This window comes from Lonchura striata, chromosome 15 (genome assembly GCF_050655825.1).
Source record: "Lonchura striata isolate lonStrDom1 chromosome 15, ASM5065582v1, whole genome shotgun sequence".
Taxonomy (NCBI): Eukaryota; Metazoa; Chordata; class Aves; order Passeriformes; family Estrildidae; genus Lonchura; species Lonchura striata.
In genome coordinates, this window is record NC_140717.1 from 12349914 (window position 1) to 12376665 (window position 26752).

The 26752-nt window shown below is 45.3% G+C and overlaps 1 protein-coding gene across 3 annotated transcripts in view; it reads right to left on the bottom strand.

The window, feature by feature from the left end:
* Positions 1 to 121: 121 nt before the first annotated feature.
* Positions 122 to 26752, bottom strand: part of KIAA1671 (KIAA1671 ortholog) — a 64868-nt gene continuing 38237 nt past the window's right edge. For 2 of the 3 annotated variants that reach the window (XM_021544706.4, XM_085593191.1), the window contains 7 exons: positions 10034 to 10152; positions 5338 to 5590; positions 3731 to 3905; positions 3401 to 3528; positions 3038 to 3171; positions 2821 to 2903; positions 122 to 2431 (listed from right to left, as the gene is read on the bottom strand). In XM_021544706.4, coding sequence (XP_021400381.3) covers positions 2825 to 2903; positions 3038 to 3171; positions 3401 to 3528; positions 3731 to 3905; positions 5338 to 5590; positions 10034 to 10152 — 888 coding nt within the window. In that variant the 3' untranslated portion in view covers positions 122 to 2431; positions 2821 to 2824. The remainder of the gene's footprint in view (positions 2432 to 2820; positions 2904 to 3037; positions 3172 to 3400; positions 3529 to 3730; positions 3906 to 5337; positions 5591 to 10033; positions 10153 to 26752) is intronic. The other variant, XR_014958672.1, reaches the window with a different exon arrangement.

Here is a 26752-nt window from a genome sequence, read left to right on the forward strand (position 1 = left end):
AGTCTGTTCTATCATTTAAGAAGTAATAACATATTTATATGTCTTTTATTACAGAGTGATAACCCAAAGAGAAGTCGATATTTAATCCATGTACAATATAAAGAAATAGCAGAAGAAACACTTTCCCATTCAACAACATTCTAAAGATGCTCTTTAATTAGACATTTAAGCATTAAACATTTCTCAGTAGTAGGTTAAACTACTCAATACAGTAATTTCAGTGCATTGTCCAAGCAGACGTGGAAATGCAAACACATTCAAGGGCTGTGTGGAAACCTCGTGTCAATCCCCTCAGTTTCCTCAACACAAACAGTTACAGAATTTCTGGCCTGCACCAGGAACCAGTAAATCCTCCAACTGTGTGGAACACAACACTGTCACCTGTGGAAGTGGAAAACGCAGCCTGTGTGAATGTTCCTGTGAGCAGGGACTGATTTCTGGACGTGGGAGGAGCAGCCACCATCATCCTCCTCACCTGCACGTGCTGCTCGGGCTGGGCCAGGTCAGTGTCACACCTGGGACACGCCCACGGAACCCTTGGGTGCTGCCATGGGAATATATCCCAAAAAAACATGCCAAGAGTCACCTTTTCCACCATCATCTAAAGGGCAGGGAAGGAAAGCTGTGCAAGGTTTTAAAAGGAGCTGCTCAATGGTGGTGGCTGCACTGACACGGCCCCTCCCAAAATTCCATCGGAATCCTGGGGATCGCTGCTCTGCGGGGAGCAGAGGGGCTTCCAAAATAATAGTGGCAACAGCTCCCATGAGAAACAGGGCAAAGCAACAGGGAAAAGACTTTTACATCAGACAGATGTCTCCAGCTCATCTCCAGGGAGCACAGGGAGCTGCCACCGGAATACAACCCGGGAGCGAGAGATGTGCAGATGGAACTCGTCTCCTGCCATCCTGCTGCTATTTCCTGCAGATTGGGACTGCAAATCCTCCCCCAAATGACTCCTCCATGAGGTGAATTGGCACATGGTTTTGGCAGCTCCAAGCCTGACAGACATTGGCCTGGGCAGGCCCCACGGGAGCCACGCTCCCAAAACGCTGATTGGGGGGAAAAAAAGACAAAAAGGAAAAGGAGCTGAAGTGCTGGTGCTTTATGGTTTGTATCCAGAGCAGCCCCCCAGCAGGATGTGGGGAATGCAGCCCAAGGAGCTCTGCCAGGTGAGGAGAGCTCTCCACTCTCCTTTTCCCTCTCCCACTTTTTCCTGGTTGAGCCTGAGGAGCACCTGGAGTCACCTCCCTCCCTGGGCTACTGCACTTTTAAAGGGTACTGGAAGAGCACTTATCTGGGGCAAGAATCGAGTCTGTCTTCCATGGCTGTGGTGGGTGGTGCTCCAGAATGAGTGTCCAGGGACAGGAATATATGAGAATTAGGGATACCCAAACACCCGTGTGGTCCAGGAGGTCTCTACTCCGCTATCAGCACGTCTTGCCAAAGGAAAGGCAGGAAATCAGCTGAGAAACTCAAGATCACATTTAGGTTATCCCACGAGATCAGCATAAAAATAAAAACTTAAACCTGGTATTTACAGATTAACAAATAAAAATATGAAGTGGGACTATCTGAACTGCTATTAAAGTGACATTCAACAATTAACTGGAACCCTGATATGAGCGTAACATCCTCCCTCTTCCCTTCCTTTTTTGTTATAAAAACAGTATTTACAATATTTTTACTTGTTTTTTTAAAGAGAACTGGTTGACATTATTGCTTGATCCTTTTTAGGAAAGACATTCCAATGAAGCAATTATTCCACATGCTGACAAAACTCAGAATACACCACTTCAAGAGTGACAAAAGTTAACATTTTGTTCATCTAAAAATTATCTCCATCTGCCAGGTCAGCAGATCACATGTAAATACAAGCCAATCAAAAATACATTTTACAAAAAATAATCAAGTTTCCTTTTTCAATATGGCAGTAAACATGATTTGTTCTTCCACTCTCACCTTCCACAAATTTCATTCTAAATAGGAGCTTACTATTTGTTCACGAAAAAAAAAAAAAGAAAAAAAAAGATAAATTTGATTAAAATTATTATTTTCATAAACAAACACAAAGCCCAGCCAGATATCTCCCAGAGGTGAACACCTACAGAGTCTGCTCCACGGTGAGGGGAGTTCCCTGGATCACAGCACTCCCAGATATCTCTCTTTTCCAAGACTTTCTGAAGTGCCACCCATGACCCAGGGGGGTTCTCCTGGCAGGCAGGTCTGAAGTGCCACTGTCCCCACAACTGACAGACACAGCTTTGTATTTGACTATGAATTGAAGCAGCTTTTCTCCACAAAACAGGAAGGCACCATGCACAGAGCAGTTGAGGCAGGAAGCAAACAGCAGCAACATGACATGGGGGTTTAGGTTCAGATGAGTTAAGGCTTCTGTTAAACTTCTTTATCTTCTCCTAGTTAGATTCACTGTCTGGAAAGGAAAACAGAAGGAAGGGTGTGATATGGCCAGCTGGAACAGGAACCCCTTAAAATGTGTTTTCTGTTGTAGTGCCACCTTGGTTTTGTCTGTTTAACACATTAAATGCTTAAGAGCCACCCAGAATTGTGCTGAAACCACACAAAGCTTTCAAACTGGGAATTCCCAACAGAGTGAGGGTTATGGAAATCAAATTATGTGCAGAGAATCAGTGGAACTGTGAATGGGAATGGAGGAGCACCAATTCCTGACACCCCTGGTGCACAGGGCAGGGGAAGGGCAGTGTTGGTGGGGCCACAGTGGTGACACCAACACATCAAAGAAAATGTGAGTTTGTCACTGCACATCTGCACTCAGCAAAGCCCCCCTTCCTACCCAAGTACCTTTTCAAACCTGATTCTCATAATGGCTCTGTCTCTTCTTTGATTTCAGCTCCTTCAGCCACTGAGGAGACTTTTCTTCTGACCTAAGATACATATTTAAAAAATACTCTTTATTCTTTCTTTATGAAAACTGCCAGAAACAACAACAACAAAAAAGGAATGACCAGCTTGTTGTATTATTTTTTCATTCCACCAAGAAGAGCTGGGATTCTCTCACCTGTCCTCCTTTTCCACACTGGAGGGCAGCACTCTGCTGCCAGGAGTGCCGAGCTGTGCTTTGGGGGATTTGAAGAGCTGAGCAGAGCCGATGTCACCAGTGCTCTCAGACTCCTGTCTTTTCCTCAGTTGGGCCTAAAGATAAAAATAAAGAAAGGGGTCCTTTTAAGCCAGCATCCAGTGGTTTTGGGTGGGTTTTTATGTTTGTTTGTTTTTTGGTGGTTTTTTTTTTTTGGAATGCAGAACGGATCACTCCAGATTTATAAAAACAAAAAAAATCCCCTGAAACGAGTGAGGGAATTCCTTGCACCTGCAGGTACTGAACTGGTTTATCTCCCACCTACTGGGCTCTGCCTGAGCTCACCTTGAGAACAGAGTGATCCATCCCTGGGAACACGGGCAGTCTCTGGGCTTGCACAGAAGATGACTTCGGAGTGTGCTGGATCTTCTCTTCCTCCTCAGAATCTTCCTGTTGCATAGTTTTCTTCTCTTCTAATTAATTGTTACCAAGGAAAAAAAAAAAAAAAAGCAGAGGTGGAAACCATGAGCTGGCTTTTCATCTCTGCCTTGCTCAACATTTCTCCCTGCACTCAAGCAGGAACGAAGAGCTGTATTTAAAAAATGCCTTTTACAAACTCCTGCCCTTGCACCCAGGCTGACCACAACCAATTACTCCAGGTGGCTGAGGGGTTACCTGTGGAATCTTTGAACATCCAGCCATTATCTGGTTCTTCTGTCAAGGAAAACCTGTTCTCCAGGTCCAGCCCTCTGCTCCTGCGCAGCGAGTGCGACGCGGGCGCCCGGCACCGCCGCTTCTTGCTCAGCTGCACCCGAGTCTTCAGAGCACTGGAGTCCAGGACAGCTGTGTGCTGGAGAAACACACACCTGGGAATGAGCCCCAGCTCCCCCACAGGGAAATCCCAACCCACCTGATTGCATCCACCAATTAAAATGGGTATTTGTCTGATTATTGTTATTATAGTCACTTAACGTCATAGTAAAGAGTGTATGATGAGGATATGGTACTTCGTGGCTAACTGGGTGTAATCCTTTGATCTAGGGTGTGGATACCCGAGTTGCATGAATAATTTGCACTAAATTAACACAAAAAATAACTGCAATAATCAGGAGTTTAGTTCCTAGAGTGTTTTATGAATACAGGCCTCGCTAGTTGGTTGCAGATGACGGCAAATCCCGAGATTGGGGTCTAAAAAGAACAAATACACAAAACTCCCTTGGAGTGCAGAGCTGCAGCTTCCCTGCCAGCCACAAACAAAGCCACTCACCAGCACCAGGGACACTCCAAGTTTAGTGTCACAGCATTCAGAAACCTGTGACCAGTCATTTCTAACTCGTCCAATAAGCAGTAACATCTACAGAGCTGTAATTTATTTACTTGCTTAAAGCAATGTGCTGTTATAGATTTGCCTGTAACCACCAAATATCCCTGAGCCTCCCCTTCTCCAGAATATGTGGGTTTGCTCCTTTTTTTCAAAAGACTCAAGGTCAAGAATAAACTACTTATCACACAGCATTTGCCAGCTGCACTTAGAGCTATTAATGTTTTACAGTGACACCTTCAGTGGCCCAGGGAAAAAACAAAACCTTCTGAAAGTGTTAAAACACCGTGTGGATGTGGAACTTGGGGGTGGCCCTGGCAGTGCTGGGATAACAGCTGGACTCAATGATCTTAGAGGGATTTTCCAAATTAAACCAAGTTTTTGCAGCACTAGACCTCAAAAACTGTATAGTCAGAAACTCCTTGTCTTACACCAACTGCAAAATTATTCAATATGAAAAAAAAAATCCTTTAAAATGCAACTGTGAGCTACTGTGGAAAGAAACCGATTGTAAAATAAGAAAAATATTAATTAAGGTCCTTAAATTTGCCTTAAATTTGCATGGCTGACAGCACAGCAGCCACTGACTGTTTGTGTTATTTAATCATACTTCCAATATTCATCCCTGGAAGTGTCCAAGGCCAGTTTGGAGAAAGTCTGGTCTAGTGGAAAGTGTCCCTGCCCATGGCAGGGGTAGAACTGAGTGAGCTTTAAGATCCCTTCCAACCCAAACCAGTCTGGAATTCCATGACTGATTATCCAAGGCCAGCACTTTATGGAATCTCACAGAACCTAAACACCGCAGAGACTTATAAAAACTCTGCAGTTTTGATCCTAAACTTTTCAAGCAGGAAAACATCTGGCAAAATTCAGTGTGGGAGAGGCAGGGCAGACCAGGTTGCAAAGTTTCCAGAAGGAACTGGGGAGGGCTTAACTGAGGGAACACACGATGGCAACTTACATCAATGAAGGAGAAATAACTCTTGTCCTCGGGGAGCGTGTCCCCTGGAGGAGGCAGATCAGTGCCATCCGTGGAGTCCATGTCCGTGCTGGAGCGGTCCAGGCTGGTGCTCCGTGGCTCTTTGGAGAAGTCATGGTGCTCAGGCAGGGAGGGAGGCTCTGTCTGCGAGGACAGCGAGGACGCGTGGCTGCCCGCGGGCTGCTTCCGCCCCGACCCCGCCTCCGTGTCCAGGGAAGGAGATTCTCCCACAAAGCTGCAAATTGGAGCAAATGGAATCTCTTGAGACTTCGGGGCAAACACAGGCCTGCAAGGCCAGGCTGGATCACACGTGATCAGCAGGGGTTAAATAAAAGTGGAACAGAAAGTTTGAGTACCAGCAGCATGGTGCGGATCCCTTCCGCTGGCACGGCCCTCACCCCTTGGATTCACAGCGTGTTGGGATTGGGGTGTATTTGGGGTGCATTCCTGTTGGAACTCAAAATGTCTCTCAGACATTTTTAGAGGTTCCAGGCCTTGGTCAGAAGCATTTTAGACCCTGGCAGGCAGCTGGAAACAGCTGTGATTTTGAGTTTGAGCCATGGAATGAGTTACCAGCTTTGGAGGTGGAACAAGCAGTCACAAAAGGTTAGATAGTATAGTAAAAGTAGTTACAAAGTAGAGGGGAATTTTTTTTTTAGTATTGTACAGGGGGGTTTTAGCACCTGTACAGGGGGTTTTTTACTTTGTACATGGGGCTCAGAAGTTCTAAGATGGAGGAAAGTGGGCTGATCCTGTTCTTCCTCCTTCTTCTTCCTCAGCTCCATGTTCTTGGTGATACTGGCACTCACAGATTGGTTTAGAGTAGAAAAGCACTTTGTAATATAGGTAGTAGGTATTGGGGGCCAACTATAAACATGTAATACGTAATATATCATATAAAAGATAGCAGCAGCCCTGGGTGGGGGGAGAGAAGAAGAAGACACAGACAGAGAGGATGTCAGGGTGTGTGTGTGCCTCTGCCTGAGCTGTGAGCAAACCACAGCAGCCCGAGAAGAAAATCTTTTAGATAACTTGCAATAAACTGCCTTGAGACCGAACAATAGAGACTGCTGAGCCTTTCTTTGGAAGCTTGGGTTGGAGGAGAGACTTTTCCACCACACGAGACCCCAGACCAAGCCCTGGGTTCTCACACATTCTGCGCAGCCTGAGGATTTTTTCCTTCAGGAATGCTGGAGATGAAGAGAGCTGGGCACCAGGTGGCAGCCTAAGGCAGGGCTCCATGGGCAGAAGGAGGGCAGCAGCACCTGCTCCCCGGTGTGGGATGCTCCCAGTGTATTCCTAGAATTCCTCCCATGGCCCAGACTGACAGGAATGAGCTGCAGGGTCAGGACTGAAAGCTGGACAGAGTTGTGTCTGCCTTTGTTACAAATGCTGGAGTATTCTTTGAAATAGGAACATTCTATTGTCAGTAAAAATTGGGCTGTCGTGCTTCTAATTCTCAGTTCCAAAAAAACCAAAACCGAAAGGATTTAGTTCTGATTGTTTTTTCCTCCTCTTAATAGAAGTCTTTTGCCACTAAGCAGCATTTCTTGGGCACATATCTAGGAAAACTGTTCTAAACCTAAAAAACCCACACCTCTATCAACATATGCACATCTTTTAAGCAATAAAGCTTACTATTTGGTACAGAAATCCCAGGATAAAAACACTTGGCAGTTTAACCACTCAGCATTCCATCAGCACCAGCACATGGTGCCATGTCCAGTCTGGCAGAGCAGACACTGCCCAGAGGGTTTCCAGCACACGAGCAGAGGGAATGCTGCTTCCCTCCTTCACCAGTGGGCCCCAGGATAATTAAGAATGGCACTAATGAGCTCTGGGGGAAGGTTTTTGTCTAGGATTTTTGCTTCAAATGACATTTGGTATCTGCAGCATTAGGCTTTAGAGCCACTGCAATATGGAAAAATGGAGAGGGGAGGGACAATGTGCAGGACCTTTCATGGAAATTAAAGCGTGTGTTGAAAGGATCCTGTTGGACTTGCACATCTCCAAAAAGTCTGCTACATCCCAGGGCTGCAGCTGATACAATTCATTGAGGTTTTTAAAACTGAAATATCTGAGATTAGTATGTGATGGAAATCCAGCTGAAATAGGACTGGTTGGTGGTTCCTCATTCCCAAACCTTCCCAACGGATTTTCCTTTGGAGTTTATGCACAATTACAGCCTCATACACCAACCCCTATGGCACAGCTCATCCCCAAATGTGGGAGGGATACCCAGAGTCCAAACCCAGTTATGTGCAGTGGATTCTTTCCAGTGAACAGCTAATGAGAGGGAAAATTCCCTTTAGAAAAATGAAATTGAAAACATATTTTCAGTTCTCATTACTGAGATATATTATGCACCTCTTTCTATTACTTCATTAAGATTTCAGGGTTTGTGAGTGTATCCATGAGCTACCCTGATGCTCCACAGGTACATTTATAGACACTTCTGAGACATCATCCCTCACGTGGAGCACACAAACCCAGCAGGATGGCTATCACAATGGACAATAAACTGACAGCAATCCTCACTTCCAACTGCAATTAAATTTAATTAGTTTTAGCATGACAGTGTATAGAGGCCATAAAAAGGTGTTGCTTCAGCCTGTGAAATGAGGAGTCAGAGCTGTATGGCTCCACCATCTAAAACCAATTCCTTTCCTGTAAAAAACAAAAATTTTCCTTATGAAGATTGTTCTAACCTAAAAGGATTTTCTACACTGCCAACTTGGAAAAGCTCATTAAAGCGCTTGAGAAAAATTAAAACCAAATCTTTTAGATAAACTAAGAAAAATCCAATTAATGCCTCCAAATGGGAGGAGATGGTTTATTTAATCTCTGTCCATCCCAAGGAGTTACTGGCCAAAGCTCACTGGAACCAGCCCAGAGGAGCTCCTTATGCTAATTCCAGCAGTGGCTCAGCTCTAGAGGAAAATACTCCTTCCTTCACCTTCCAAAAGCTCCTCTAGGAAAAGGACAGTGCTCATCCTGTTGCCATGAAGTTATGGCTTTTGATTTCAAAATTCCTCTCCTCTCCCAGAGAAGCAGAGGAGTCCCCATCCCTGTTAGTGTCCACATGCCAAGCAGAGGTGGCTCTGCTTGGATGAATGGCCACAGTGGGATTCAGGAGAAGGCTGCACTCGGTCATCTTGGAGGTCTTTTCCAACCTTAAGGACTCTGTGATTCCATGAAGATGAGGTCATTCCCAGAACACTCCTCAAATGATCCCTCCATGGCTGCAATGCTGGGAAATGCCCCAGGCTGGAGGTTCCCCCAGCACAGCAGGAGGCTGTGACACCCCTTGGTCCCCACGGGGTGTGACACCATGGGGCTGGCAAGGAAGTGAGCCAGGCCAAACAGGAAAACTGAACCATCAACATCTCCTGAGTGTTCCTGCCTCCAGCTGGGGTGAGGAGGAGGCACCAAAGGCTCAGAGCACCCACAGCAACATGAGGAGAACATCTGCACTGCTCCTGACAGGGACTTCATCCAAAATAAACCACAGACAAAATGCTTGTTCAATATATTCCAGGAAGACTTCCATTATTTAAAAGTACACTAATCTCATTTCTCTTCAAGTGCCTGAATAAATACAGCAGTAATTCCCCTCCAGTGAGCTGTAAGTCAAAATAAAACAGAGCAATGGGGTGGCAAAATGCTGAAGAGTCTCTACACTGTCACCATTATACTGTAAAAAAGGCAAAATCTAAATACTTCTTGCAGTGCAAACAAAATTCCAGCACATGGGATTGAGTCCAATCCTTCAGTGAACCGGAACGTTTAGGTGGAGCTGTTTTCATCAGGATGGATGGATTGAAATAACTCTCCAGTGCTGTCTGCTGTGAAGCTGAGACAAGCACCTTTGTTAAGAAACTGATCTCAGAAATGTCTGTACCATCCTGGGATCCAAGTTAATTTTACAGCAGCGTGGCTGTCACTGTTGGCACTCATTTGGCTGCTGAACCTCGAGCTGGTCGTTACCCTGATTTCATAAGCAATAAAAATATTCATAACACGCAGTGCTCAAGTGCAGAACAAACCAAACATAATTGACATTAATGTCTGCTGTAAGATCCCAACAAGTATAGCATAAAAACCAGATAAAATGCTATTTTCACACTACACTGAGCAGACAGGGTACAAGTTCAGGGTAGATCAAGCTGTAATTTATACAACAGGTGTGAACTATAAAAAAAACTCACACTTTACCGCTCTAGGTTTATTTCACTAAATCATTCTAAGAGCAAAAAAGCATCAGCAATACTCAATATCAGTTTTACTCAGCTGATACTCCATTTCATCCTCCACTTCACCACCAATAAAACACTCGAGAGTCTGAGATGTGGGCATGGAGAGATGCACCCTGTGTCACCCCACCTGAGGCCCAGAGTCCCTGCTCCAGAGGGATTTTGCCACTCTGCTATTCCAGAGAGATTTTGCTATTCACCTGGTAGTATTTTTAAAGGAAAGACAATCAGAAAATCTTTTAAAGGAAAGAAAATCAGATTAGAAAACAAGTAGAAGTGTCCGAGAACAGGGCTTGGAGCGACCTGCTCTAGCAGAAGGTATCCCATGGCTGAGGGTTGGAATGAGATGATTTTTAAGGCCATTCCAGCATGGAACTATTCTGGGATGGTGGGATTGCAGCATCCCCAAGCTGAGCAAAGCTCACCTGTCTCCGCTGTGCCGCTGCTGGCTCCAGGTGCCGTAGTGGCTGTCGGGCTCCTGCACCAGCGTGTCCGTGTCCTTCGCCCCCGGCGGCTGCCTGGAGAAGCATTGCCTCAGCTGGTCCTGCAACAAAACCTTCACTCAGAGCTCCAGCCCCTGCCCCAGGGACTAGCAGGTTTTATTGGCAATAATGCCTCGGAACCTGACAGTTCAGCTCGGCTGACTGGGAATGAAGTTGAGCACAAAGAACTGCTGTGAACTCGGAGCGACCATTCTCTGGACAATAATTCTCTGGACAATGATTACAGTAATTGTTTTCCCGGGCAAATAAAGGATTCCAGAGGTTGGAGCTGACTCCTTGTTTCAGGAACTCCATGCTGCTTTAATATGGCTCTTATCTCGGGTTGCACAGAACTTCTCAAAGCACCTATGCAAGCACAAGGAATTCTGCTGGGAATGATATTTCACCTCCTCAAGCACAGCAGGCAAACATCAGCTCCACTGCTCTTTTCCTGTGTTTAATAGAATGATCCTTTACTTTTTTTTCCCCAAGCTTTCTTTGGATGACAGTCAAAATAAAATGCATAAATACATAAATAAATAAATAAGCACAGGGCCAGACACAAAAAGCTTTCTACAAACGGGTGTAACATCCAAACCCAACGCAGGACAGACCACAGTGGGTTTGCTTTGGTTTACTCTGACCTCTCCTTTCCTGACAGTTTTTATTCCATGGATCTGCTGCTTTCCTAAGAAGGAATGAGTGGATCCCAGGCCCTCAGCTTTCCAGGGAGAGAAGTGGGTCAGTGCTGGCACCCCAGATTTGCAGCACACCAATGTCAACCCAGCCCTGCAGTTGTACCGAGTTATTCAGGGAGCTTCAAGAGTTCCTGAAATTCTACACTGGGAGCAGATAATTAACTCTTGGTCTCTTTCACCTTCATTACCCTGAACAAATACAAACATGGCTTTCAGCTCCACATCAGTTTTGCTTATCAAGATTTTATCTGACAGCAAATTACATGGTTTTCCACCTGCCCTTGGTAAAACCCAAGGATTTTTCTCTCTATTTAAGTACCCCTTGCCTCTGACCCTCTGCAACTGAGCAGAACACATTGCTGGGACTAGAACACATCTCTTCAGGCAGCACACACAAAGAAACAATAATTAAGAAATCCTATATTTAATATGTAGAATTCATTCATATTACTGGGGGGGAAAAGGGAGATTGCATTTTTTTTTATTATTTTGTACACCTAAAGAAAGCTTCCTTAAGACTATAAAACCATTACTAATAATTCAGCAGTGCTGACACCTGGCTACTGAGAAATACCACAACACATCCAGTTCTCATAACCAGTTCTTATTTCCCAGTGGCCACAGCCACTCTCCAGCCCTGTCATGTTCTTTGCTGCTGACAGGAAATACAAAAGGTTCCACCATTTGCTCCAACTATCACCATGCACCTTGAAGTGAAAGACTAAGCTAAATTCTGTTTGCAATACTCAAGTTAAACGGGCTTGGTTTGTGAGTTACATGGAACAGATAATTCCTGTTTTTCTTACTCCAGATGTTCCTGCAGCCCCAAAATTCACCCGTTCTTACACTTTATACAATTATAAGATCTTTAAGGTTGGAAAAAAACCTCAAAAAGATGGAGTCAAACCTATCCTATATAGATATCTAAATAGAGATATGTACATGAATGCCTGGAGGCGAGTTAAGCTCTTACATTTCCCACTCCATGCCAGGTACAAGATTCCAAATGCGAGCCAGGCACACGCTGCTTCCAACACAGGAGACAGTCTGCTATTTCCTAGAAACCACAGGGTACTTCCTCCTGCTTGGCTTGGCTGGATGTTTTGCCTTCCACAAATTCCCTCTGCAGCTTCCCAGTCCCATGATTTGCTCCAGGGACTCCTGGGCTCAGCTCTCACCCAGTGGCCACGGAACCTTTGGCCAGTGGCTGCTCTTCTAGGAAAGGGACTAATAAATACCAGTGGCTCTTCTCACTTCCCTCCCAGCTGTCCACACTCATTCAGGGGATTATTTTCCACCTTGATGCTTATTATGAATTTTTTGCCAATCCCAAATCACGAGTTATCCCGCTCTTACAATCTTTTTCCACTGGTTACAACTAACGCCCATTAACTCTACACACGGCACCATTTTATTTGCAATCACCCATGCTGTTTCTACTAGAAATTAAGACTAAAAAGCTTAGAAACAGGAACGGGAGCAGCTTTTGTCGTGCTGCAGTGGGGAGCCCTTGTTTACCCAGCTGAGTTATCGGGGCTCGGGGGGCTGTGCAGGAGGGGTGTGGGCAGCCCAGATAACAACGGCTCAGCAGCCACAGGGGTCAAGTTTGGGTGCAAAGACACCACTCCTGAGAAGGCTCAGGAATACCTAACAAGATCTTACACTGCTGCCCAGAATGACACCATTAGCAGAGTTATTTCTCTGTGCTAAACCCAAAACAAGCCTGAAAAAAGAAATAAAATTACTGCTTCTGAAGGCATTGTGAAGTTAAGTTCAATGCAACAAACTGAAGCTAAATGTCAGGAATAAAACCCTCCAAGCTCTAGGAAATCTAGAGTTCGCTGTGTTCTAAAGACTTTGTTATATTCAGAATCATTATTTTATTTTGCTTCTGGAGGAAGCTGCTTATTTCAAAACGATTGTGTCCTTCCCTGACAGGCCCTTTCAACACGTTACTTTTAAAGGTGCCAAATGATTAATTGGAAAAAATAAACTCTCTCTAGGTACCAAGCAGAAAAATAAGGAGTGGGAAGAGGAGCTGATCCTCTCCTTGGCTGGTGGAGGAGGTGTTGGCTGGGGGCACCAAGAGTGGTGCAGAAAAGCAATTTATAGCCTGTGCAGCAGCTCAGAGGAGAGGGGGTGCTGAGGAAGGAAGTGACAACAAACCAGGAAGATTTGCCTTGCCAGAAGGTGATTATTAGTAAGAATGAAGAGTTTTAGCTTTTCTTTTGAAGATCTCTTTTCTGTTATTGTCACCACACTCCTGAAAGACTCAAGGCAGTCAACACAAAGCCAGGAAAGGTACAGACATTTCCTCCATAGACAGAATATTCAGGAAACTGGAAAACCAATCATTCCAAAGGAAAAAGCAGCAAAGAGGGGTCTGGTGTCTTTTTAGCACACAAGATAAACCCAAATTGGAACTTTTCTAATTTATGATGACAGAAAAATCTCCCAAATCAAATAAAACCCACGCCTGATCCAGGTTTCAAATGCTGTAATTCTCCATGCTTTGATCTTTAACTCCCCAGTTCTCACACCAGGAGCTAGGGGAAAAAATCTACTTAATTTTTCTATAAAATTAAGCAGCTGAGCTGTGTCCTGCTTTGCCTCTGGTTCTTCTAAAATAAGCCATTATGATTATGCCTCTTTCAGTCCTCCCTTGGAATTAAGCTGAGCTTGGCTACAGTCCAGGGCTGATTACTCCTGCAATTTCCCATTCCTGAGAACGATGCACACACAACGTTGGTCCCACCAGCCCCAAAATCACCCCTAACTCTGAGTCAATGCAGACATTTATGTGCAAAAGCCTCCTGCACTGATGGGAAATGAAGACCTGGCACAGGAGGAACACAAGCTCCCAGAGATCTCCTGAGTCAGAAGCTGCACAGACAGTTTCAAAAATATCTTTGTTTGCCAAGGAGCCCGAGACATCAGCCAGCCAAAGTGACAGCCCACAGCTTGAGTGTGAATGTTCAGAGCTAAATTCCACTGGCATGGGTTGGGTATGAAGAGGAACTGCACAATGGAAGGAAGTTTTGACCATCTGCCTTGTTAATACACAACTCAGAGAAAAAATGGTGCTGATTTCTTGAAAAGGGATGCTGCTTTTTTTTTTTTTTTTTCCATTCCTCCTCTCCTTACTTTAATTAAAGAAGCAAAAAATGTGGTTAAATTGCTCCTTAAGTGTGACACTGCATTTTAGCAGAGCTTACAAGTTCTTACAAATCCCAAAAACTATTCCAGCTGCTCCCTTGCAGTATCCCAGAAAGACAGCAACAGACTTCCATTTATTCATATTTTATGGTATTATTTTGTAGTGAACTCTGCTTTGAATGGGATGCTTGGCTTGATGAGCACAATAAGTCCTTTATAACCTAAATTATTCTACAATTACTCTAAGAATTCTAAGGACCAAGAGGTGAATTATGCATTTTGGAGCACTAAAAGAATTATCAGAACATAACATCAGATTGAAACCAACCAACACTGAAAAACCCACCACAATAAGAGGGCCTATGGGTCACAGCCCATGGATTTTAATTTGGAAGTACCCAATTGCCAAAACAGCAAGTGGGAAGAGGATCCCAGGATTTCCATCTGTACTTACTATCCATCCAATGAATGCTGCCCATAAGGAGTAAGTCATGGCTCCAGCTCCTCTTAATTCCCAGCAATCAGGTGGGATTCAGACTGGTGAGATCAGCCAGCTCTGTGCTTTAATTAATTGCTGAAGGGGAAGGTTCCAGGCTGAGGCAGCACCTTCTGCCCCCACCCTCCCTGCTGCAGCCCCAGATAAAGAGTTCCAGGAACTGCCCAGCTGAGCTCAGGGATGAGTTCCAGACCTCCAGCATGAGGAAAGGCTCCCCAGCTCTCCCAAACACCCCTTCCAGCACAACAGCCTCAAACCCTCAAATGAGCACTGCCCCATCCCTGGAGACCAGCCCTAAGAGCAGGGGCAGAATAAATGGAATTATCTCAGAACCTCCAGGGCTTTCCAGCCTAACACAGGCAGCTCCAGGGTGGTCAGCAGGTAAGGAGATGGCAGAGTGGCTGTGGTGTCTGCTCAGGTGGAGCATCCCTCTGTGGGGTGTCCAGCTCTGGGGTCCCAGCACAGGGAGGATGTGCAGATGTTGGAATGAGCCCAGAGGAGGCCCTGAAGATGATTACAGGGATGGAGCAGCTCTCCCATAAGGAGAGGCTGAGAATTGTTCAGCCTGGAGAAGAGGAGGCTCAACAGAGACCTTACTATGGTCTTGCAGTATCTCAAGGGGCTCCAAGAGAGCTGGGAAGGCACTTTGGACAAGGGGGAATGGCTTCCCACTGACACAGAGTAGGTTCAGATTCATGTCAGGAAGAAATGCTTCCCTGCCCAGGGCAGCTGTGGCTGCCCCTGGATCCTTGGAAGTGTCCCAGGGCAGGTTGGACAGGGCTTGGAGCAGCCTGGGATAGTGGAAGGTGTCCCTACCCATGGCAGGGGCTGCAATGGGATGAGCTTTAAGGTCCCTCCCATCCCAAAATCATTCCATGTTCCCTCTGGCCCTGGTGCATCCTGGGCTGGGCAGGACAAGCTGGTTTTATGTGGAAAACTGGAGCTGCTGCTGCTCCTGCTGAATGCACAAAGAGTGCCTGGAGAAACACACGTGTGCCCCACGTGACTGTGAGCACTCACACAGCACACTCAGCTCTCAGATCCTAAGGAGCTCCACTGCTCTGCTCAAAAACCCTTTAAATAATGGATGTTTCCCTCTCCCATGGGCAGTGGAGTACGTCCCAGTCCCACAGTACCAAGCATCTCATAAATGCCATCAGGCCTGACAGCCTCCCTGTTGCTATGCAACCCTGGGCTGCTTTTCCATATGAGTTTTCCCTGCCTCTTCCACAGGGATATGATACCCAACCACCAATGGCATCCCTGATGCTAAAGCCTGACAGCATTTCCCTTACAAAACAGGAGTTGTTTTTAGAGGGTGACTGGTCTAATCCTCCACCTTCCCATTGCTTCCCCATTGATGCACAGGACTGGATCCCAAGCCTTTCTCCCTGGAAAGGCACAACAAAAATTGCAGCAAAGCAGATGTACTAAAGGAGCTCCAAGAGAGCTGGGGAGGGACTTTGGAGGGGAATGGTTTTAAACTGGCATAGGGCAGGTTTAGATCAGATATTAGGAAGAAATCCTTACCTGTGAGGGTGGTGAAGCCCTGGCACAGGCTGCAGCACCAAAGAGAGACCCAAAGTCTACCCTGCATGGATTCTGGCCACAACAGAGAAATGTGGTCAGATGAATGCAGATGAAGTTGGTTTTGCCAGGGATCTGGTTACCATCATGCAGTGACATCAGCTCCCTGCTCCTGCAGTGACTCCTGGTGCTGTTATCCTCCTCACTCCACAGAGAATTTCAAAGACATTTGAGAGTTTGTAATTTTTTTTCCTACCCTGCAAATCAAGCTGTTCTGCCTGGCTGTGAACACTCACCACACACAGGTCAGGAGGTTCAGGGCAAGGCTGAAGATGGAGCAGAGGTTGACCCAATGTGCAAAAAGCAGACAAGAATCTAATTCTAAATATAAGCCTTGCTAGGGCTGAGTGAGCCACAACAGCACTTCCTCTGAGAGGTGGGAGTGTACAGCACCACAGCACAGGAACTAGCAGGGAACATCTTTAAAACCTCTCCTGTACCATCAGATTAGATTTCCTTCTCAGCTTCAGGCAGCCAAGCTGATAAGGAATGAACCCCTAAGAAGGCCAAGGCAGCAGGGAGGAGCCAGAGGCTCCATCAGGAAGATCCTGAGCAGTGACAGGGAACCCAGGCTCTCCCCAGGGCACGTGGAACTCTCATCAGAGTTAATAAAACCTGGTTCTGACCGTGGAGCAGGATCCCTGACTTCAACACTGCAGGAAGCACAAACCAGAACAAGGCCATTTCATTCTGGGATGCCAAAGAGGGGATAGATTTGCTTTTTTTTTTAAAAAAGCTGCATAGTTGAAATCAACACCTCCTACTCCAAATGCTGCATTTCACAGCTCTTCTGCACAGTTACTGTCTCTCCACATGAGACACAAGTTAAACTTCAAACAAACATTCCTGGGAAAAAAGTGCTCCTTAGCTTCAAGCCTGGAATTAAAGATGTAGAGAAAGTGATAGGATTGCCTGACAACAAGTGAATAACAAACACACAGCTCAGGAGATGTTTTAGGAGACAGCAGTCAAAACACACACACAGTCACCCCCCAGTGAACGCCAGGAGTGCTTCCCAAAACTTTCACAATATTACCAATTCCAATAAAAATGGATTGCCAGAACAGAGAGGCTGTGAGGCCCTGGCACAGAGTGACCAGAGAAACTGTGGCTGCCCCATCCCTGGAAGTGTCCCAGGCCAGGCTGGAAAAACCTGGGATACTACAAAGTGTCCCAGCCCATGGCAGGGGGTGGGACTGGGTAATTTTAAGCCTCCTTTCAACCCAAATTAGATTCTATAATTCTAAGGCTTGCATTCAGAGAAGTTTTTGTATGATGCAATTTATTTCCCCTGAAAGCTGTCACAACTTAAAAAAAAAAAAAAAAAAAAAAAAAAAAAAAGAGGCAGCAAGGTGAATGACCACAAAATATCAGCTCTAAATCTATTTATACTATTTTCTTCTTGTTTAAGGGCATGGTAAAAAACAACTCCTTGCAGTCAGCCTAAGTGCAATCACAGAGTAAAGTAGTTTAAATAATCATTCCTGTCAAAATAATGAGAGAACAACAAAGGCAGCTACCAAATGTCCATCACTATGGGTTTCTGGCCCAGATTTATCTGCCAGCTACGTTCATGGCCTGTTAAACCAAAGAGAAGTTATTAAGAATGAGAAAGCAGGAACTGTTTCAGCACTGGCCCTTGTATCTTCATTAATTAAACTGAACAGCTTCACTCCTCCCCCCAGCCCCAAACAAGACAAACAACTCATTTTTAAAGCCTGCTTGCTGCAAACTTGCTTCCCTTACCCTAACAGCTCCCTGTGAATTTAAAGATAAAATTTAAAGATTAAAATTCCATTTACTGGTAGTACCAAAATATTATTTTTGAGAACAACTCACTGTGTCCTCAGTGAATATTAGGGCAGAACAATTCAGCAACTATTCACCGTAGGGCCTGTACCTATTCCAAATTCAGAATCAAAGTGCCAACTTGTAGTAATTTCTCTTTACAAATTGTTTGTTGAAGGATGTTCACCATAAAGGACAAACTTTTTGCAGACAGATTTGGGTACAACATAAAAAGCACTGCAGATCAAAGCTCTTCTATAAGCAGAGACACAGTCCCAGGTGAATGCAGGTGTGGAACTCAAACCAGGGCCCTGCCCTGCTCCTGAAAGGAATCCTGTTTGATGGGAAAAGGCAGAGTCCACCAGCTCTGCCCAGCAACAAGCTTAGAATGAAACATCTGAGAAGATGAATAAAAACCAGGATGGGAATTTCAGCCTCTAGCAGGGAAAGGGCTGTAGGATGCAACAAAAACCCTCAAAAGGACTAAGTGCCCTCCCAGCACATCTGGGACACATGCATTGAACAAATCACTCTTCATCTTCATTTTGGAATTAATAACTGAATCAAAACTAAGTAATGGTGATGCTGCCAGATGAATTTTGAATGAAAACATTTTTTTTGGACTGCCCAGTACACCAAAAGCAAAGCACTACTAAAGGCACCCAGGTGCTATTTTTAGCATGCATCAGAGTAATTTAGGTAAAACATATGGACCACTCTCAGCCCCAAAATTCATCTTTCCTGTTCTGTGTGAAACACCTCTGAGGTTTTCCATGACTTTTTTTAGCAGTGTAAGTGGAGCCAAGGGAATGAAACAGCTTGCCCTGGTTTTATTTTATGGCAACAAACCTCGAGACCTAGAACAGTGCTGGCTGTGAAACCAGATCTCACACCTATAATAGAACCATGACCAACAGACCCTGATTAAATCTGAGCCCATGTTCAATGCATGTCTCTCTGCTCCTCTTACAAAGACACCAAGCTGATGACATGAGATGAAAATGGATAATTAACTCCATCAAAATACCTGAAAGAAAAATCAGCTTCTATTTAAAAGGTCTCACTGCAAAGTAAAAACTTCTGCAAGCTCAGCTATGGATTTGCAGATGTGAGGGTGAAGAAGTTGACTCACACTGACTTGAATTGTGCTGCCTGAGTTGAATTTGGAGAGATTTCTGTGCCAAGTTCCCCACCAGAAGCCACCAGTGGCAGCAGGGAAGGGAGCTGGAAGCCCTTGGCTGTGTCAGGCAGGGGTTCACGGGCATGGCTGCTCCTTCTTTAAAAACTCTGTCAGCCCTGAGTGACTGCTCTACACTACAGCCCTAAAGCTGAACAAAAATCAGTTCACATGCTTTTTACTCATTCCGTAGTTTTTTCTAGCACAATGTCAAAGGACTAAGATAGGAGGATCCTGTTGTAAAAAAGCAAAAAAAGTACCAGCTCCAGGTCTGTTTGCCACAGACACAATGGCACCAACCACAAACTTCTAGGAGTGCTCAGACCTTAAGTTTGAGCCCAAGTGAAACCAAATTCACACATAAAGCCAAGCACAAGCAGAATTCCTGCTGAAACAGAGGAACAGCAGCTCCAGCACTGTCACCAGTGACTTAAGTGAAAAGGTCACCCCGTGTCTCCTGATTTCTGCTCCGTAAGCAGTGCTGTGTAGGACAGCAGAACATTTGTCCTTCTGCAGGTTTCACATTCCCATTTTTCAGCCTTCTTTTACAAGAGGTGTTCATTCAGATGATTCCAATAAATCTAAAACGCCAGCTTAAAAAAAAAAAAAAAAGCCAACAGAACTTCACCATGCTAACACTGTAACAGTGGTTACCAAATATTTTCTTCTTCATTCTTTTGTGCTTACTTGACACTATATTCTTTCCCACTCTGTCCAAACAGGACACAGAGAGCAAGCTGGGACAGAAATGCACTACCCAGTGCTGATAGAGAGCAGTGGAAAGAGCCATATTCAAACACCACACCTGCCCAAGGAATGCAGCATCACCTGCACTCATTCCCTGAGCAAACCCTGCCAGAGCTGCCTGTGTTTACCCTTCACAATGAGTAACTGTTTTGTTTAATAATAAATAATAAAAAACAAACCAAACCAAAACATTTTAGCCACTTCAGAGAGTTTGGATTTACCCACATGTTGGCACCAAGGCTTGGGGCCCCTTTCCACACAACTCAACCACAGTCACTGGTCAAACACTGGGCTTAAATCACCAGTTTCAGGTACAACTCAAACCACTGGTTTCAGCTCCTTTCCATGAAATAAACTGAATAAACCAGCATTTCTTCCCTTTTCACTCCCTACCACCCCAAACCTTTGCTGCTTTGCAGGATGTGCCAGATCTGGAATTGGGGGTGTCAATAATGGCCAGGAAGGTCGTGGCAGCTGCAGCCCTCAGGAAACCAGCCTCTCCTCCACCTCTTTGCCATAGCATGGAAACAGACAGTTCTTCCTGAAAATAACCTGGAGACCAATGGAAAAGGGAGGGGAAAGGGCTCTGTCTGGCACAGAGCTGTGGAGAACCAAGAGCTCTTCACCTTTCCTTTGGTCTCAGGAAGAGCACCCTTTCTCTGCCATGCCACAGCCTTCACAAGTCACATTGACCCTATTGCTTCTATGGCATGACAAAGTAGGAAGCATGCTGGGAAGAAAACACCTATTTTTCAATAAAAGAAGGAAATAGTGATCAACTACATCACCTGCACAGTGACAGCACATCACTCTTCTTACACATTTAGCTTCAGGCATTTTTTACTAGAGAATCACAAATACTGAAGCACACCCAAAGCTGTGCTGGCCTATGCTGGGGAACTGACCAACACCAGCCCAGTTTCAGCTTAACTTTCTAATTTCAGACCAATACATGTCTCTCTTCAAAATCAACCACATTTTTCCCATTCCCCAAACCTCGATTCCCTGGCAAATGAAATCATCCACCTGCGCTGCAGGAAGAAAGCAGTTGGGAGCAGACAGACAGACAGCACTATCTGGAGGTGTTTTGGGGGCTGTTTTTAGATGGAAAAGCAGACAGGAGGGAGGTTTCGTTAAGAGATAAAATGCTGCAACAAACCCCAGGGTTTGCACTGAATTCTCTCCCTTGAGGGTCTCAAAAAGGTGCATCGCTTACAAGCTCGGGGGCCTCTGAGCTGGGCTGCCTCTTCCTCAGAGAGGAAAACCTCTGCTGACTCCGCACTGAAAACCTTCGGAAGGACTCTCTGCTCCGGGATGCAAAGTGCCTGAAGGAAGAGGTTCTCTTGAAGGGAGTCCTGGTGCCACCTTCCCCTCCACTCCGCTCATGAGCCACCGCAGTAGTGACTAAATTTAGTGCTTCCTGCAAGGATCTCCGCACTGTGCCCATCCACTGGGTCATGTGAGTTTGTGCCACTGTCAGTTTGTCTCCAAGGTAATCCATTTCTTTTTTTTTCCAGCAGAGATGAAATATCAATATTCGGTAGCAATTAAAATATATTCTCCTTAACAGCCCTGATTTATTTTGCCAAAAGCAATTCCAGGTATAAAATATTTCCAGCTAACGTAAACAGCATTGCACTATCACCCTCAGGATATTCCTAAAATTAAATAACCAAAGATGTTAGGTGGGAGACTGGTATTTGTCAAGTAGGAAAAAATAAAAGACTTTTCCTACTTACAATCGGCTTTGTAGAGTTCCATCAAATTATGTTTAATTCAGCCATGTTAAAGAGATAAATCAGTGTTTAAATCCTGACACAGTCACTTGAAACGAGTCCATTTGCAAGCAGAGAATAAGGATTTTACTCTCTCATTTCAGAGCAGGAAGAGCAACTCCCTTTTTAAGCCAAGTTTTTGTTCTGCTGTAAATATCAGAAGCATAAAACAAATCTTATTCTCCTGGCTCGGCCACTCGACAGGTGAGAGTACATTGACCAAAGTTCTGGCGCTCCTATGCAATCCATTTAGCAGCAAATCGATACAGATCTTCTAAACAATAAATCCAGATTCTTCTCAAACTCTGCAGCGGGGTGTCAGCAGCAGAATCCCCTCCTCACCAGCCTCGCTGCCTTCAGAACCATCCTGGAGCTCTCCCCTGGCAGGACTGCGGAGCGCAGCCGGGGGAGGCTGAAGGGGAAGCGTGTCCAGCCCTCCCTGTGGGACTCAGAGCCTGCCAAAAGAGCTGCTGGATGACATCAGCTCCTCTGCTTCCAGGGGGGCTCCCAGCCCAGGGACTGTCCCCACGCCTCCTCTCCCAGCAGCTCTGGATGTGCACGGCTCTTTGCTCCCGGCGCAGGCACCACCGGGTCACAAGCAGAGAAACGCTGCCGTGCCTCTGGAACGCCGATCCCGGTGCTGCTCCGGGGAGGAAACAATGAGGAGGTGACCAGCCGCAGAGGTCTGCCCAAGGAAGGATCTGGGCTGGGCTTTATTATAGTACAGGCAGGGTTCCCATGGCAACGCAGGGAACAGCATCTGCTGGCTCCGGAGCAGGCAGGAGTTGCACAGATCCATTGGAATGATTCATAGTTTGCATACGTCACGTGGATTTTGCTGATTTTAACCCTTCCTGGGGAATGCGGCCCTGCCAAGGAACGTCTCACACCCACGCCAGAAGATTCCCACTGGGAATCCTACACCTACGCCCTCGTCCTGCTGCTCAACGGGCACCTGGGCAGTGCCAGCACCTGGACCTGGTTCGCTGTGCCATTCCTGGCCTCAAAGGGGACACGTCCCAGCCAGTGACTGTGCTATCAGCACAGGATAATGATTAAGCCAGAGGCTCAAACCAAAGCTGAACAGGTCTGACCATTGGAAGCTGGATTTTTCCACTTTTATACACCATTCCCTATTGTGAGAAACAGCTCCGTGTCCTTCCTAAGCTCTGCTCCCTCCCCAGCTGCTGGGAGACCACGGGGTTGGTACCGCAAACCCAAAATGATTGGGGGTAATGAGAGGACCCCAGGTGTCACCAGCCACGGAATTCCTGGGAACAGCCCACTTGGGAGGACAGCAGGAATAAAAGCTATGGGTTTAAATCAATAAATCTCAGTTTATGACATCAGTTTGGACTTCAGAATCCAAAGTCAAGCTGTGACTAGTTCAGGACCAAGGGGAAAGAAGCAAGACAGACACGTTGGGAGCTGCTCGCTCTCTTGTTTGTTCAAGGGGGTTTGTGGCTGTTGCTTAATTTGCCATACAAAGTACCATGAAGTTGCATCACCCTCTGCTCCTCTGAACTATCCAGGAAGAGATTCAATGGAACAAAGACTTTCTAGATAACATTTGATGCAATGATTCTTGCGTAAGGTTTATTGTATCAGAAATGTGCCTTGCAGACACACATGAACCCAAGATGCCCTGAGGAAACAGGGTGCCTTTCCTTTTAATCCCTATTTTTAGGAGCTCGGCTCCACCAACCTGTAACTTATCTCCAGGAAAACCTTCAGTGACAACTCTGTAGCATTCCCTAACTTATTTTCATTTCTGAATGTATTTGTTTTGAACATTTGCAAATTAGCAGCCTTATAAAAGCCCTCAGTAATCAAAAAAAAATTCAGCTAACAGAAAAAATATTTTTTTCCCCCACCTCACACAGCTCTTCTCTTGAAGAACTGTGGGGTATTTTTGTATGGAAATGGAAAGAGATAGTTTTGACCAGATTCCCTAAGAGCAGGGTGTTTCTTATAATTGTAAAGAAATAGGCAAAAAAAATTAATTTATCCACCAGAATTATGGATAATGCTTCACAAATGATGGAGATCCTGCATCTAAGGCTGGAATTTAAGACTTACTGCACATTTTCATGCTGTTAAATTTAAGTGTGATATTTCAAACATCTGCGCTCTTGCAAGTGCAGCTCAGTGCCTGCTGCAGTGCAGGGATTCTGCCCGGGGCACTCTGCCATTCCAGAGGGTTTCAAGCTCCATCTGATGCAGGAGCCCCTGAAATAGCAGCCCAAGAGCTCTGCCTGGAGCTGCCATGTGAGTTAGTCAGCAGTTCCCTCACCTCACCAGGACAGGCAGAGCAGAACCCAAATTTAACTCCCCATCTGGATGGAATATCACCTGGGGCAAAGGTGGGGAGAGGCACAGCCAGATTTCACCCAGGATGCACAGAGCAGCAAGGACTCCTCACATGTGCCTGCAACTTCAAGGGTCTGAAAATGCTCTACAGAATATATTCCACTTTTTTATTACACCTCCCCTGAAAAATAGCGTTATACCAAATAAACCATTTTTGTCCTTAGAAGATTGGAAAACTGCTGATTTGAATCTTTCTGCAATACTAAATTTAGGATATTCTGGCACCACGTGAACACACTGCTGGGTATTGAAGCATCTAAATTACTGCTTAGATTTACACCTCAATTAACATCAGGGCAAAATGCTTTGGAGAACAATCCAGATGAACCTTCACCATCAAATTCAAACAGTGAATTTTCCAGCAGTTCAGCTAAACTTGCAGGGGAGTGGAATAAGATGAGCTTTAAAGCCCTTTCCCTTGGAGGCCATGGGTATCTTCCACTACCCCAGGTTGCTCCAAACCCCATCCAACCTGACCTTGGACACTTCCAGGGATCCAGGGGCAACCACAGCTTCTCTTGGCACCCTCCCAGGGAAGGATTCTCCAACTGGCCCCCAGCCCAGCAGTCCTGGCTGAGTGAGGGTTTGTTCCTGAACAAGAACAGCACAAGATGATCTGCCCTTGACAAATCTGAGTGATTATCTCACCCTGGGTCTGTCAGGGATCTGCAGCTCCAGAAAACAGAGCACAAACACACACAGCTACCCAAACTGCATGACTAATTACCTCAGTATAAATGGGACCTCGTTATTCAAACATCACTGGATACTGCCATTATTAACATCTTCCATTATTAACATGTATTCCACCTACAGCTCAAAACACAACCCTGCACAAAGGCCTAACAACCCTTGTTTCTCCCCTTATTCAAGTAGAAAACAGAATTCCATGGTTACATTATATTTTCCAAAAGCCTCTTACAGCTCATTTGGAGCTTCACCTGCTCTCAAATACATGTAATTATGTTAATGGCTCTGTGGGATTGCAAGGTCAATTTAAAGAAGGCCTGCAAGCAGCAGAGCACAGAACACACAGCCCAGGAGGGGCAGGTGGGACTTGCAGCCTCTCTGTGGGTGTGAGTCCTTCCAGCCCATGGGCTTCCCCTGCCACCAGCTCCATGGAACAGGGAAGGAAATCCAGCTGAAGACCCACCAAAACACCTGGGATTAGTTTTCACCTCTACTGGGTCCCCTGAAAGATCCTTTGCCAGCAAAGCAGAAGGATGGACAACCTTAGTCTGGACTAAGCGTGACAACAGTTTCTGCTCTTCCCTTGTGGCAGCCTCAGTCAGGAACTCATTCTCTGATGGGTTCCTCCTATCACCCCCTCCCCCCCATCATTTCACTCCAATTAGGATTAATTCAGGCATTTCCAAAGGGTTTTCTGTCAACCATCATCCCACCTACAAACAGCAGGACCCAGCACTTGTGAGGACCAGGGGCAGCTCCAGTCCCACCTTGTGACACCCCCGGAGCAAAGCCTGCCCTTGTAAGGCTGTCCCAGCCCTGCATTCCACACCAGCTCTCCTTCTGCTTCATTAGTAAGAGAACTTAATTTAACCTCTTGTGTTTGGCATGCTGGACTATTTAAAGATGCAGCACTGGGCTGGGCTGGGTTGCTCGGCTCCAGACTCAATTACTCTTGGGCTCCTCAGACATGACAAACAACTCGTGGTTTTACAGGCTCCTTATTTTTGCTTCTGTATTCTCTGCTTAGCCAACAGAATTGTCACTTTCCAAGAAGGAGCAGCGAGCATTCCTAAATACACCCTGAATTTCTCACGTGCAACACCCCATCACGAAGATTTTACCATGTCACCTTCCAATTCTCATTTAAAGTAAAAAAGAAATGCTTGGCTGCACCTCTGGCAGAGAGAGGCCAAAGCTCAACAGCTGGAGCAGAGGATCTGCTCCATGGCAGATACCCAGCTCGCCACCATCCCAATCCAGGAATTCTCATGACACTTAACAAAAAGACAAAAGGCCTTGGTGGTTTTACCTGTTGTTTTTTCTAAATTTTCATGGTGATCTATTACTGCAATTCACTGAGATGCCCAAACAGCCTCACCTGTAGACAGGCACTCCAGAGTCAAAATAAAAAGGCAAAAAAAAAAAAAAAAAAAAAAAAAAGAGGAAAAAGATTGGAATTGATGGAGTGTTTTAACACAAGGACTTTAGACAGTGTCCATACAGAGAAATCTCTTTTGTAACATGAAACTCCACGTATCTGGAGTAATATTTACACCAAATATTTGCTTTTCATTCCTACTTTCGTTTTCTACTGAAATTAAGCAAGTTACACTCAGGGCCAGAGCTCTACTTAATGTTTATTCACAATCTTGGACAACTTGCAGAGACACCTTGGTATTAAAGGTGTTCCCCTTGCACATACCATCTACAAGAAGCTGAAATTCCATTTCCATACTTTTTCCTTCTGCTAGGTAATTTTAAGAGCCCCCAGAGGCCTCACAAAAAAGTGAATAAGGAGAGGCTGGGAAAGCAACAGGCTCTGCATCAATACTGGTAAAGTTTACACAAGTCCACACTGATATGAGAGGTTTTTAAAGAAAGGTGCAAAAGCATTTCATAAAAGATCCCATCAATGGCTACTTATAAAAGTTTTTTTTTTTTAAACAGAGAAAAGTTAAAAAAATTAAATCTGCATTCCTTGTTTTCCTTACAGAAGTACCCTTGTGATAAAGAAAATGCATTAATAGTTTTTATGACTGAATGAATGCTCCATGTATTTGTTTATACCTGCCAGAGTAATTTTTCCATTCTACTGCCATGGTGATCCTTGACAGGATCAGCAAAAAAATGAACTTTCCCATTTTAGTTGTAATCAAAAAGTCAACCACCCTTTCTATG